We start from the raw sequence: 13567 nt of genomic DNA on the forward strand, positions 1-13567 counted from the left end.
GCAACTTTCTCTTTATAACATACATACAAATTAGGAGCAAGTCACTTGGCCCCTCGAGCCTACTCCACAATTCAATAAGATCATGGGTGACCTGATTTTACCTCAACTCCATATTCCCGCCTACCCTCAATAATATTTCACTTCCCTTGCTTATCAAGAATCTATCCACCTTTGTCTTAAAAATCTTCAAAGATTCTGCTTCCACTGTCTTTTCAGGACGTGTTCCAGAGACTCTCAACAAAAAAATTCTCATCTTTGTCTTAAGTAAGTGGCCCTGTATTTTTAGCAAGAAGTCTCATCACACCAGGTTAAAGTCCAACAGGTTTACTTGGTAGCACAAGCCACAAGCTTTCGGAGTGCTGCCCCTTTCATCAGGTGAGAAGGAGCAGCGCTCTGAAAGCTTGTGGCTAGTGCTACCAAGTAAACCTGTTGGACTTTAACCTGGTGTTGTGAGACTTCTTGCTGTGCTTACCCCAGTCCAACGCCGGCATCTCCACATCATCTGTATTTTTAAACAGTGACCCCTAGTTTTAGATTTTCCCATCGGAAGAAACATCCTCTCCACATCACAATACCCCTCAGGATTTTAAAGGTTTCAATCGCCTCTTACTCTTCTAAATTCCAGTGGATACAAGCCTAGTTTGCTCATCCTTTCTGCATAAGACAACCCTGGTCGAAGTGTTCTCTGAACTGCTTCTAACACATTTACATCCTTAAATAAGGAGATGAATACTGTACATACTGTTCCAGATGTCGTTTCATCAGTGACCTTCCTTCTTTTGTATTCAGTTCTCCACACAATAATGTTAACATTCTGTTAGTTTTCCTAAAACTAGTCTTTTCTGATTCATGCAAAAGGACACCTAGATTCCTCTGAATCTCAGAGCTCTGCAATTTCTCACCATTTAGATAATATGCTTCTTTTTTATTCTTCCTGCCAAAATAGACAATTTCGCTTTTTTCCACAGTATATTTCATTTTCCAGATCTTTGTCCACTCGCTTAACCTAACTATGTCTCTTTGTAGTCTCCTTATGTCTTCTTCAAAACTTGTTTTCCTACCTATCTTTGTGTCATCAGCAAATTTCTGGTTAAGGTTAAGGAAATTTGCCAGGCCCACTACGACTCCAATTTTTACAGATGCACCATAGAAAGTATCCTTTCTGGTTGTATCACAGCTTGGTATGGTTCCTGCACTGACCAAAACTGTAAGAAGCTACAAAGGCTCGTGAACGTAGCCCAGTCTATCATGCAAACCAACCTCCGATCCATTGACTCTGTCTACGCTTCCCGCTGCCTCAGAAAAGCAGCCAGCATAATCAAGGATCCCACTCACCCCAGACGTACTCTCTTCTCTTGAGAAAAAGAGACAAAAGTCTGAAAATATGTACCAACCAACTCAAGAACAGCTTCTTCCCTGCTGCCATCAGGCTTTTGAATGGTCCTATCATGTATTAAGCTGATCTTTCTCTTCACCCTATCAGTAACTGCAACACTGTACTCTGCACCTTATTCTTTCCTTCTCCCTATGTATTCTATGAACGGTATGTTTTTTCTGTACAGTATGCAAGAAACAATACTTCATCATATCACCATACATGTGACAATAATAAATCAAATCAATTTAAGCAACCATAACATTGGTCCCTTTTTATAAAAATTGTAAAGAGTTGAGGCCCAGCATTGATCCCTGTGGTACACCACTTGTTATATCTTGCCAATCAAGACCCATTTATACTAACTTTCTGCATCCTGTTAGCTAGCCAATATTCTATCCATGCCAATATGTTACCCCCTATACCATGAGTTTTTATTTTCTGTGACTACCTTTGTGGTGGCACCTTATCAAGTACCATCTGGAAATCTAAGTAAACTACATCCACTGGTTCCCCTTTACTCACAGCACATGACTCCTTCAAAGCACTCCAATAAATTGATTAAACACGATTTCCCTTTCCCTTTCAACTATGTTGATTCTGCCTGATTGCTTTGAATTTTTCTAAGTGTCCTTCCATGACATCTTTGATAGTAGCTTCCAACATTTCCCCCATGACAAATATTAAGCTAACTAGCCTAGAAACTTGATAAAATGTATTGCTCTTTTGTTGCCAATTTTTAATTCCCCTTTGATCATGGCTATCAAAGGCTTTCCAACATGTGTGGGTGTGAGGTGTTTTTAATTGCCGAGATGTATGAAAAGATTACAGATTATTTATTTTCTATAGAGAACATAGGATGTCATTCAGCTATTGTGCTCATTCCAAAATTTAGTTTCATCGTGACTGATCTGTACCTCAACACCATTTAACCACTTTGCTCATGAACACAAAGCTAACTTTTTGGCACTTTAATTACTTATTTCAGAGCCTCTTTTAATTTTCATAGAATATACAACATGGCAATGAACCATTCAGCCCCACCAGTCCATGCTGATGTTTATGCTCTACTCAAACCTCTTCTCGCTTTTCCTGATCTAAATCTATAATTGTGACCCTCTATTGTCCTTCTCCCTCACATGCCTGTCTAGCTTTCCCTTAAATGCAGCTATACTATTCACTTCAACCACTCCCTTTGGTAGCTAGTTTACATTCTTCTCACTCTTTGGGTAAAGAAGTTTCTTTAGAATTTCCTATTGGATATTTTGGTGACTACCTTCTGTTGATTCCTCTAGTTAAGCTTTTCCCTAGAACTGGAAACATTCTTTCTGGATCCACTCTGTCAAGCCTTCATAATTATCATAATTTTAAAGACTTTGATTAGATCACCTTCAGACTTTCTTCAAGAGAAAAAAGATCTTTTCCTGATATGTATACTCACATATCCTTGTAAATTTCTCTGCATCCTCTCCGGTGCCTATATATCCTTTTTATGGCACCAAAACTGCAAACATTTCCTTAAATGTTGTCTAATCAAAGTTTGATACAGGTTTTGCATAACGTCTAGATATTCTAGATATAAAGCATAGTACCTAACTTGTGTGAAAACAGTGGACCACAACTTCCAACCAGCACTGGAAAGCGATGGCTTGCTGGAATTTGAAGACTTCAATGCACACTTACTTGCTTTTGAAAACTGCACTGAAAGCTCTGATGACCGGAGCTGCTTGGAGCCTGTATCGAAAGAGGTCCCACATGGTCCAGCAGCATCAGATTCAAGGAAGCCACACCTTTCTTTACAGTACTGGATGTCAGGTGGGGAAGGAGGGAGGCGGAGTTAGGAGGTCAGTTGGTGAAGTGAGGGGGCTAGGAAGTGGGGATGTTAGTGGGTTGCGGGGGGGGGGGGGGGGGGGGGGAGAGGGGGCGGGGTTGGGGGTGTCAGCTTCCACCAGCTGAACTTAGGAAAAGCAAAGTTTCAAACAATCTAATACGTGGTGCATAAAGGAACCATTTTTTAGGCCACAAACAACATGTTAATTCAGCCATTTTTATATTTACCTGAACAAGCTGGGAAGAAAAATAAAATGGACTTGCATTTGTACAACACCTTTCATAAACTCTGGATGTCCCCAAAGTCTTTGAAGCCTGAAAGCCTCAGGGAAATATTTTTGTGAAGTGAAATCATTGCTGTAATTTAGGAACATAACATCCAATTTACATACATCAAACTCCCACAAACACCAATGAGATAATCTATTTTGGTAATGTTGTTTCATGGATGAATCTTAGCCAGAACAGTGGGGAGAAACCCTGATCTTCTTTAAAGTAGTGCCTTGTGGTCTTCTACATTTATCTTAGAGGTTAGACAGGGTCTAGGCTTGACATCTCATCTGAAAGGCAGCACCTTCAAAACCACCTTGGTACTGCACTAGAGTGCCAATTTAGATTTTGTGTTGGAGTCGCTCAAGTGCGTCGTGAACCTACGACCTTCTAGCGGTGAAAGCGATACCACTGAGTCATAGGTAACATCAGAGCTGATAGAGGGATAGGTGTTCCACCTAATTCTCCCAACCCAATCTTTCCTTTTCCCAGTCACCTACTTCATGTATCTGAGGGCCACTGGAACATTATTGGCCCAATGTTCAATCATGTAAACTATCTGTTTTTCTCTGTAGCTCACTGGCTCAATAAACATTGTGTAATAAAAGGAGGTCATCCGTCCTCATACTCAATATTGATAGCTCCTTTCATCTCAGTATTCATGTGCTAGGACCATTACTTGTGTCTCAAATACGCAGAAATTGATGCAGTTCGGAGCAGTCTTCTTATTTTGCAGCTTTTAGTGTTTTTCCGTTCTGGCAACCTAATTTGTAGGCCACGATGTACGTATGCTTTTACTTTCACAAAAGAAACAACCCTGAAAGTGGTAGGATATTCACCCTTTAGCACCACACCTGGGGCCTGTTGTACCAATAGACGGACTCTTCCTGTCTCAGTCTCGCTCCTCTCCTGTCATGGTTTCTGCTAATGGAAGAGTTTCTCATTTCTGTCAGCTCTGAGTGACTTCTTGCAAGAACAGGAGCCATCATCCCAGATATAGGAGTTCCTTCCACTAGCAGGAGTACTAGGGTAAAGTACCCTGCTCCCATCCATTGGTGCCAGTAGTGAAGTAGAAATTGTCCAAAAGGTAGATTAAATTACTACCAACAAAGGGTAGAAGTAACGTGAAGGATCAAATGGCACTGAGATAGACAAAAGATGATCGTGCTTTGTTAGGTAATTTGCTGGAAGAGCTGCGAGTGACATTTTGGAAATGAGAGAGATGGGAAGCATTAACTGAAATTCAGTGAAGAGGGAGACTGCCAGCATTAAGAAGTGGAAAGTGCTAGCATAAACCTGGAGTAGTGATCTAACTCCCCAATGCACACTCCTATCAACAAGACTGCTGCCAGAGTCCAATAAATTATCTGGTGAAGAATCAAGAAAGCTTTCCATTTCCCAACACTGATATCAACGCAAACAAGGACAAAAAAAATAAATAATAAATGTGTTTTAAAAAGTTAAAAAATCTTGTTTTTAATGTGCAAATAGCAATAAATATCGGTGCAACAGTTATGTACAATTAAAACACTTAAACACATTCACATTTTCACATTTTACAGCTTGGAAATAAAAATTTGATGAAGATGCATTTCTGATTCACATTCAGTCAACTGTAAACATAGAAAAACTACAGCACAATACAGCCCCTTCAGCCCACAAAGTTGTGCCAAACAATTAGCGATTACTAGGCTTACCTATAACCCTCTATCTTACGAAGTTCCATGTACTTATCTAAAAGTCTCTTAAAAGACCCTATCGAATCCGCCTCCACCACCGTTGCTGGCAGCCCATTCCATGCACCCACCACCCTCTGAGTGAAAAACTTACCCCTGACATCTCCTCTGTACCTACTCCCCAGCACCTTAAACCTGTGTCCTCTTGTGGCAACCATTTCAGCCCTGGGAAAAAGCCTCTGACTACCCACTCGATCAATATCTCTCAACATCTTATACACCTCTATCAGGTCACCCCTCATCCTTCGTCTCTCCAAGGAGAAAAGGCCGAGCTCACTCAACCTATCCTCATAAGGCATGCTCCCCAACCCAGGCAACATCCTTGTAAATCTCCTCTGCACCCTTTCTATGGCTTCCACATCCTTCCTGTAATGAGGCGACCAGAACTGAGCACAGTACTCCAGGTGTGGTCTGACCAGGGTCTTATATAGCTGCAACATTCTCTCATGACTCCTAAACTCAATTCCTCGATTGATGAAGGCCAGTACACCATACGCCTTCTTAACCGCAGCCTCAACTTGCACAGCTGCTTTGAGCGTCCTATGAACTCGGACCCCAAGATCCTTCTGATCTTCCACTCTGCCAAGAGTCCTACCATTAATATATTCTGCCATCCTATTTGACCTGCCAAAATGAACCACCTCACATTTATATATAACTGTAGCAGTATGTTTTTCATAAATTATAATTATTCCCAACATATATTTCAAAATATTTGCAACAAAGGCAATTATTTTCAAAAATACTTCAAAAAAATACCAAATAGAGACAAAGCTTTACATTAAAATCTAATGCAAATCTATGTTGTTGTGATAACAATAACTCAGACTGTGCTCTCCTTGTCCAATGTACTTATTTGATCTTCAGTGATGTTGGTAGTATATTCTGTGATGTTGTTAGTATATTGTTTCCTTTGTTCTTCTGGATGTATTTGAACTGTGTAATGCGTACCAAAATTGGGATCTGTTCAGGAGCAAAAACAATGGTTTTAATTTCTAATCTTCGAAACTGAGCACATTAAACAGGAATGACAATTTTAGCACTCATCACTCATCAAGCATATCTAGTTGTATAATTGCAATTTAAACAAATTTAGTGCAGTGACTGTAACACTACATTTTGTGTCCTCTAGGAATGGTATGCTTTGTCTATATAGTGTGCAAGAAGCAATACTTTTCACTGTATACCAATATATGTGACAACAATAAATCAAATCAGTGCATTTACGAATCTACTCAGAATATTAGTTCAACAAACTGAGGCAAAAGCTACATTTAGGCCTATAAACTTTTATTTTCTGCTCTTCTGATAATTTTAATTCATTATCTGATCTTGGTCCCATCACTATCACTACGAGTGGCTGATTTGTAATCATTTCAGTGTTACACAACAGCTTAAGATACTGTCTCAAGAAAAAAAGACAAGTTTATATCAGCAATGCTAGCAGGTTTCACAAACCAGTCATTAAACTTTATTGAAATACTTTTAGTTCTGAACAGGGGAATAGAATGATAATCAATAGTTAAGAAAATTCAGGTTGAGGTGTATTGTGAAAAGGTGATCTGAAATATAATTTGAAGAACTTAGGGAAAGAGGCATTGAATTTTCACTTGTGCTTCAGTGTCATTAGTAAAGATAATTGTAAACAAGAAATTGTATTTGGAAAAAAGAGCTGTGCTGCAAATAAGTAATGGATTATGAACAGAGGAATAATTGTTTTGTGAAGAACATTGATTATTGTAACCAGTTCAGTGACACCGTACGTATGCTAGCATTATGAATACTCTTGTAACAATAACTTGTACTGATGAAAAGTAGTTCTTCTGAAATTGTCTATTAGATGTGAGTACCCAGAATACCGAGGCACCAATATCATTCACATTCACAACATTCATTGCCTAACAATTTTGAAGACTGATTTATTTTAAACTTATTGGATAAAATTCAAGTTGATATTGTTTCCTTTCAGATTTTGAAATGTATAGAAATTGCTCAATCTTAAAGGGATGTTGTAATCTTAGTGTCGTATGTGCTAACATATGGACTATCAGGTCAATTTGAAAATGAAAAGATAGTCATCTGAGGCAATCTCTTATCAGTGCCTTGCAACCCCCCCCATCTCATTTCCTTTCCCTCCCTTTCTCCCTTTAGTGTCTACATTAAGTTTACAGAAATTCAGGCCATTCTTTCTTTTCTTCAATAATATATCAGCGTCTGATATCCAAATTTGTCATCACTAAGACACTGATCCATGCTTTGCTGTGTCTCTGCATTATAATTCTTTTCAACTTTGGTGAAGTTTCATTCTATGGATCTTGGTTTATCTCCTCTTTGGTAATTTAGAAAAATGTGTGAATTTAATAAATCTCATTTGTTTTTCACTACTATTTTTGAACAATTTCAAAGAATAATGTTTCGAAGCAGAATTGATCATTTGGAACTGGAGAGTCAATTCATAATTTTCATAGAATACATTCTATATATTATGTTACACTTGAAATGCTACCAATGTGCTCAGGAGATAATCTGCCCCACCTTACCTCGATTATTGTTTTCAGGTCGAACATTTTCTTCATTACTTGATCTGTTTGATCTGTTACTTTCCACTGTTAAATCAGAGTCATCTTTTTCTGAAATAAGTGAAAGCAAATTGTAAGCAATGGCAAAGACTTCAAGGTTCTTTTTATTCGATCCTGCGTCACTCACTATAGAGAGTAAATTAACCTATTCTGTGTTCAGAGTGCGGGACAACATTTGAAAAAAAGTAGAGGTGCGACACACCAGTTGGCAGCGCAGGATCTGGAAATAATCTACTCGTATCAATTGCATTGAGCTTTGGCTATGATAGTAAAACAGTTGGATATCATAGAATCCCTACAGTGCAGAAGGAGGCCATTTGGCCCATCGAGCCTGCACCGACCACAATCCCACCCAGACCCTATCCCCATACATTTACCCTAGCTAATCCCCCTGCCACTAAGGGGCAATTTTGCATGGCCAATCCACCTAACCCACACATCTTTGGGCTGTGGGAGGAAACCGGAGCACCCGGAGGAAACCTACGCAGACACGGAGAGAATGTGCAAACTCCACACAGACAGTGACCCAAACCGGGAATTGAACCCAGGGCCCTGGCACTGTGAGGCAGCAGTGCTAACCACTGTGCCACCGTGTCGCCCCTGATTGATAGCCTGTCAATCCTCAGTCAAAGCTCACACCTGTATAATGGGCACCAGGATGAGTGAGGGATTGGAGGCCAACTACAAGTGGAACTGTTTTTCAACAAAGAAGTCAGTATCTATTGTGGAGGTGGGGATAGCTGGAAAATTTTAAAGTTAAAAATTGTATTAAAAATAGACTTACGTTTTCTCCACTTTAAATGCTCCTTCCTGATTTTTAACACGAACAGTTGGAACACAATCAATAAAGCACAGATCAGGAAAGCTACGAGTATCAGTAATAGGGCACTACTCTGTTTCATTTGTTGTTTCTTTGCTGTTTCATTCTTGTCCACTGTAAAGGATAGAAACACAGTTAATAATGATTGCCTGCAAGTAGAAAGGATTGATAAAACCCTTTTTTGCTTGGCCTTTATATTACACAGTAAGAAGTCTCACAACACCAGGTTAAAGTCCAACAGGTTCATTTGGTAGCAAATACCATAAGCTTTCGGAGCACTGCTCCTTCGTCAGATGGAGTGGAAATGTGCTCTCAAACAGTGCACAGACACAGAAATCAAGTTACAGAATACTAATTAGAATGCAAATCCCTACAGCCAGCCAGGTCTTAAAGGTACAGACAATGTGGGTGGAGGGAGCATTAAACACAGGTTAAAGAGATGTGTATTGTCTCCAGACAGAACAGCTAGTGAGATTCTGCAAGTCCAGGGGGCAAGCTGTGGGGGTTACTGATAATGTGACATAAATCCAACATCCCGGTTTAGGCCGTCCTCATGTGTGCGGAACTTGGCTATCAGTTTCTGCTCAGTGACTCTGCGCTGTCGTGTGTCGTGAAGGCCGCCTTGGAGAACGCTTACCTGAAGATCCAAGGCTGAATGCCCATGACTGCTGAAGTGCTCCCCCACAGGAAGAGAACAGTCTTGCCTGGTGATTGTCGAGCGGTGTTCATTCATCCGTTGTCGTAGCGTCTGCATGGTTTCCCCAATGTACCATGCCTCGGGACATCCTTTCCTGCAGCTTATCAGGTAGACAACGTTGGCCGAGTTGCAAGAGTAGGTACCGTGTACCTGGTAGATGGCATCCGTGTCGATGATCCGGCACGTCTTTCAGAGGTTGCTGTGGCAGGGTTGTGTGGTGTCGTGGTCACTGTTCTCCTGAAGGCTGGGTAGTTTGCTGCGGACAATGGTCTGTTTGAGGTTGCGTGGTTGTTTGAAGGCAAGAAGTGGGGGTGTGGGGATGGCCTTGGCGAGATGTTCGTCTTCATCAATGACATGTTGAAGGCTCTGGAGGAGATGCCGTAGCTTCTCCGCTCCGGGGAAGTACTGGATGACGAAGGGTACTCTGTCCACTGTGTCCCGTGTTTGTCTTCTGAGGAGGTCGGTGCGGTTTTTCGCTGTGGCGCGTCGGAACAGTATCGATGAGTCGAGCGCCATATCCTGTTCTTATGAGGGCATCTTTCAGCGTCTGGAGGTGTCTGTTGCGATCCTCCTCATCCGAGCAGATCCTGTGTATACGGAGGGCTTGTCCGTAGGGGATGGCTTCTTTAATGTGTTTAGGGTGGAAGCTGGAGAAGTGGAGCATCATGAGGTTATCCGTGGGTTTGCCGTACAGTGAGGTGCTGAGGTGACCGTCCTTAATGGAGATGCGTGTGTCCAAGAATGCAACCGATTCCGGAGAGTAGTCCATGGTGAGTCTGATGGTGGGATGGAACTTGTTGATGTCATCATATAGTTGTTTCAGTGATTGCTCACCATGACTCCAAAGGAAGAAAATGTCATTGATGTATCTAGTGTATAGCATCAGTTGAAGGTCCTGTGCGGTGAAGAAGTCTTATTCGAACCTGTGCATGAAGATGTTGGTATATTGAGGTGCGAATTTGGTCCCCATGGCTGTTCCGTGTATCTGGATGAAGAACTGGTTGTTGAAGGTGAAGACATTGTGGTCCAGGATGAAGCCAAGTTCCGCACACATGAGGACGGCCTAAACCGGGTTGTTGGATTTATGTCACATTATCAGTAACCCCCACAGCTTGCTCCCTGGACTTGCAGAATCTCACTAGCTGTTCTGTCTGGAGACAATACACATCTCTTTAACCTGTGTTTAATGCTCCCTCCACCCACATTGTCTGTACCTTTAAGACCTGGCTGGCTGTAGGGATTCGCATTCTAATTAGTGTTCTGTAACTTGATTTCTGTGTCTCTGTGCACCGTTTGAGAGCACATTTCCACTCCATCCGACGAAGGAGCAGCGCTCCGAAAGCTTATGGTATTTGCTACCAAATAAACCTGTTGGACTTTAACCTGGTGTTGTGAGACTTCTTACTGTGTTCGCCCCAGTCCAACGCCGGCATCTCCACATCATGACTTTATATTACAGACAGTTACAGCCAAAATCCAATAATTCAACATGGGGATCTTTTTATATGTACAATGTATCCCTCCATGAGCATAAACGCAGTGAACTTGCATTCGGGCACCACTTCTATGGCTATATGAAATTTAAAAAAAATTCAAATCGCTGCAAATTCCAAGAAAATGGTTGCATTGATTAATATATTTTAAAATATTTCTTCCGATTTTATTTGCAGGGGAGAAAGTTGTGCAGTGAAATTGTCACTGGATTAGTAATCCAGAGACCCAGGGCAATGCTCTGGGAATCAGTGTTCTAATCCCATTACAGCAGATGGTGAAATTTGAAATTAAAAGGCAAATTGTCAATTGTTCTAAAAACACATCTGGTTCACGAATGTTCCTTTAGGGAAGGAAATCTGACATCTTTACCTGGTCTGGCCTACATGTGATTCCAGATCCATAGCAGTGTAGGGCGGCACGGTGGCACAGTGGTTAGCACTGCTGTCTCAGCTCCAGGGACCCAGGTTCAATTCCCCCTTTGGGTGACTGTGGCACGTTGTCTAGTAGGTTTCTTTTGGGTGCTTTGGTTTTCTCCACAACCCAAAGATGTGCAGGTTAGGGGAATTGGCCAAGCTAAATTTCCCCTTAGTGTCCTAAGATGTCTAGGTTAGATGGATTAGACAAGGTAAATGTGTGGGGTTACAGGGATAGAGTGGGGGAGAGGGCCTGGATAAGATACTCTGTCAGAGAGTCGGTGCAGACTCAATGGGCCAAATGGCCTCTTCTGCACTGTTAGCGATTCTGTGCTGTATTCTATGACTCTTAAATGGCCGAGCAAACCACTCAGTTGAAGGACAATTAGGGCAATAAATGCTGGTCTAGCCAGTGACGCCCACATCCCATGAATCAATGAAAAACAATTGACTTTATTTAGAACCACGCTTGACTAATTAGCCAAATGTTCTTGTACAGATACAGAAAGTGCTGAAGCTAAAGCAGAATACACAGCTGGTCTATCATCTTTTTTTAAACTCTGTTTGGAACTTCCTTAACTTCCAGTTTTCAGCACTTATCAGGGTTTTTCCGTAGCATTAACCTGTGTTTTAGCAATTTTATCAACATTCAAGTTAGTGGAACTGAATATTGGAAGGGCACATAATAGATGACCAACATCCTCTGTGCTGCAAGTGACTTTGCTAATTCCATTAAAACTAAAAATATTGGTGACAGAATATGAATTGTTAATGCTGGACGAGATTCCCATCAGTTTTCCTTCCCTGACTCTTCAAGAGAACTTTCTCCATTTGGAAAGGTAGCAAGTTCTTGTTCACATAAAGTGTGATCAATATGTGAAATGGAATTCTAGGTAAGGTAAGGGTGGCAAATTAAAAAGTGCTTTTATATTCATCAGGGTAGATTTGTTATTTTTGACATCTAGTTAAGTCAGTCATACCATGTTGGGCATGGTATTTTTGGCACTCCAGCTAACCCAATGGAAAAGCAGCTTAAGCCGCAGTTGAATATTGTTATGAGAAGATTAGTTCTGAGGGATGAGTTACAATGTTCTTTCCCTGCACGAAAATATCCAGTGATCTTGTGAGTCTTTGCCTAGCAGCCTGCATGGGCAGTGCTGAAACTGATCCATTCAGAGTAGTGAAGATGGACTGGGGATAAAACTGGTCATGGGTCACAGTGAGTAGACCACATGCCTTATACTCTTGAGTTTGTTGAAGTTAATGGAACAGAAAATTGAATTGGCTGTAAATCAGACCGCTGATATGCTATTCCACTTTTTATGCCATCAATCTAGACAAGTGCCACACTCAATGTTACTTGACTACTACTGGGACTTAAAACTTTCCGAAATGGTATTCGCATCTGCTGTTATAGACACTGAGTTTTTCCAGTTATCGCTCATTACAATTAATAGTTATTTCTTGACAATAGTCTTACAGTGTATTTTTGCTGATTTCACACCAATGATTGTGAATTTTTAAAAAACATAGAAATTAGTTTTTCAAACTGACTTACTGATTTGATTGTTTTCGCATTTTACTGTGGAAGTTGAATTTTCTTGACTTAATGATGAAGTGTTAGTTAAGCTCCAGGCAGTTGTAGAGTTTATGATCTCTTCTAAAAAATAAATGCAGAATTACGTTTTCATTATCGTGCAGAACGAAGTAAAATAATTATTGATTAATGGATACTTAAAATGAATATAATATATTGTTCTAAGTAAACAGTGTTCAAGTTATGCTGAATCATGATCTGGTGTCCAAGATTAAACCCTGTCCCTCCATGGAACATTTTTCATAAGATGCAAAGGGTTTAATTTTCTGTGTGTTTGTAGTTACAATGTGGAGATGCCGGCGTTGGACTGGGGTAAACACAGTAAGAAGTCTCACAACACAGCCCATGCTGGTTAATTTAAAGTAATTTTTGCTTTTCATTTTTGTTAATTAGCTTTATGTTGTGGCTGTTATGACATCATGAAGAGATTTCCGACTTTGTTAGGAACACGATGGCAATGATCTTACATTCCGCCCCACTCGCTGATGGGCAGGGTGAGCCGGTAGGATTGCAAGAGAGCCGAGAAATCGGGTTCGTGCCCGATTTCTCATCTCTCGCGATCTTATCAGCACTGGATATTTGGCGAGATATTTCAATATTTAATTGTGGATTTAAATATTGCAAGTGAGCCTAGGACGCAATCATATGGTCCCCATCAATGGGGACCAGATGTGATGCCCTCACCAGGTCATTGAGAGTCCCTGGAAGGTCGGGGTCAGAAGGGGTGCCCCTTAGGCATTGCCAGCCTGGCACTGC

General features: G+C 40.9%; 1 protein-coding gene across 1 annotated transcript in view; it reads right to left on the reverse strand.

The window, feature by feature from the left end:
• Positions 1–4929: 4929 nt before the first annotated feature.
• The window catches only part of LOC144480034 (uncharacterized), a 42702-nt gene continuing 34064 nt past the window's right edge, over positions 4930–13567 (reverse strand). The window contains exons 14-17 of the mRNA XM_078199187.1: positions 12773–12874; positions 8575–8724; positions 7752–7841; positions 4930–6174 (exon numbers count right to left, since the gene is read on the reverse strand). Of these exons, the coding sequence (XP_078055313.1) occupies positions 6035–6174; positions 7752–7841; positions 8575–8724; positions 12773–12874 (482 nt within the window). The 3' untranslated portion in view covers positions 4930–6034. The remainder of the gene's footprint in view (positions 6175–7751; positions 7842–8574; positions 8725–12772; positions 12875–13567) is intronic.

This window comes from Mustelus asterias, chromosome 27 (assembly GCF_964213995.1).
Source record: "Mustelus asterias chromosome 27, sMusAst1.hap1.1, whole genome shotgun sequence".
Lineage (NCBI taxonomy): Eukaryota > Metazoa > Chordata > Chondrichthyes > Carcharhiniformes > Triakidae > Mustelus > Mustelus asterias.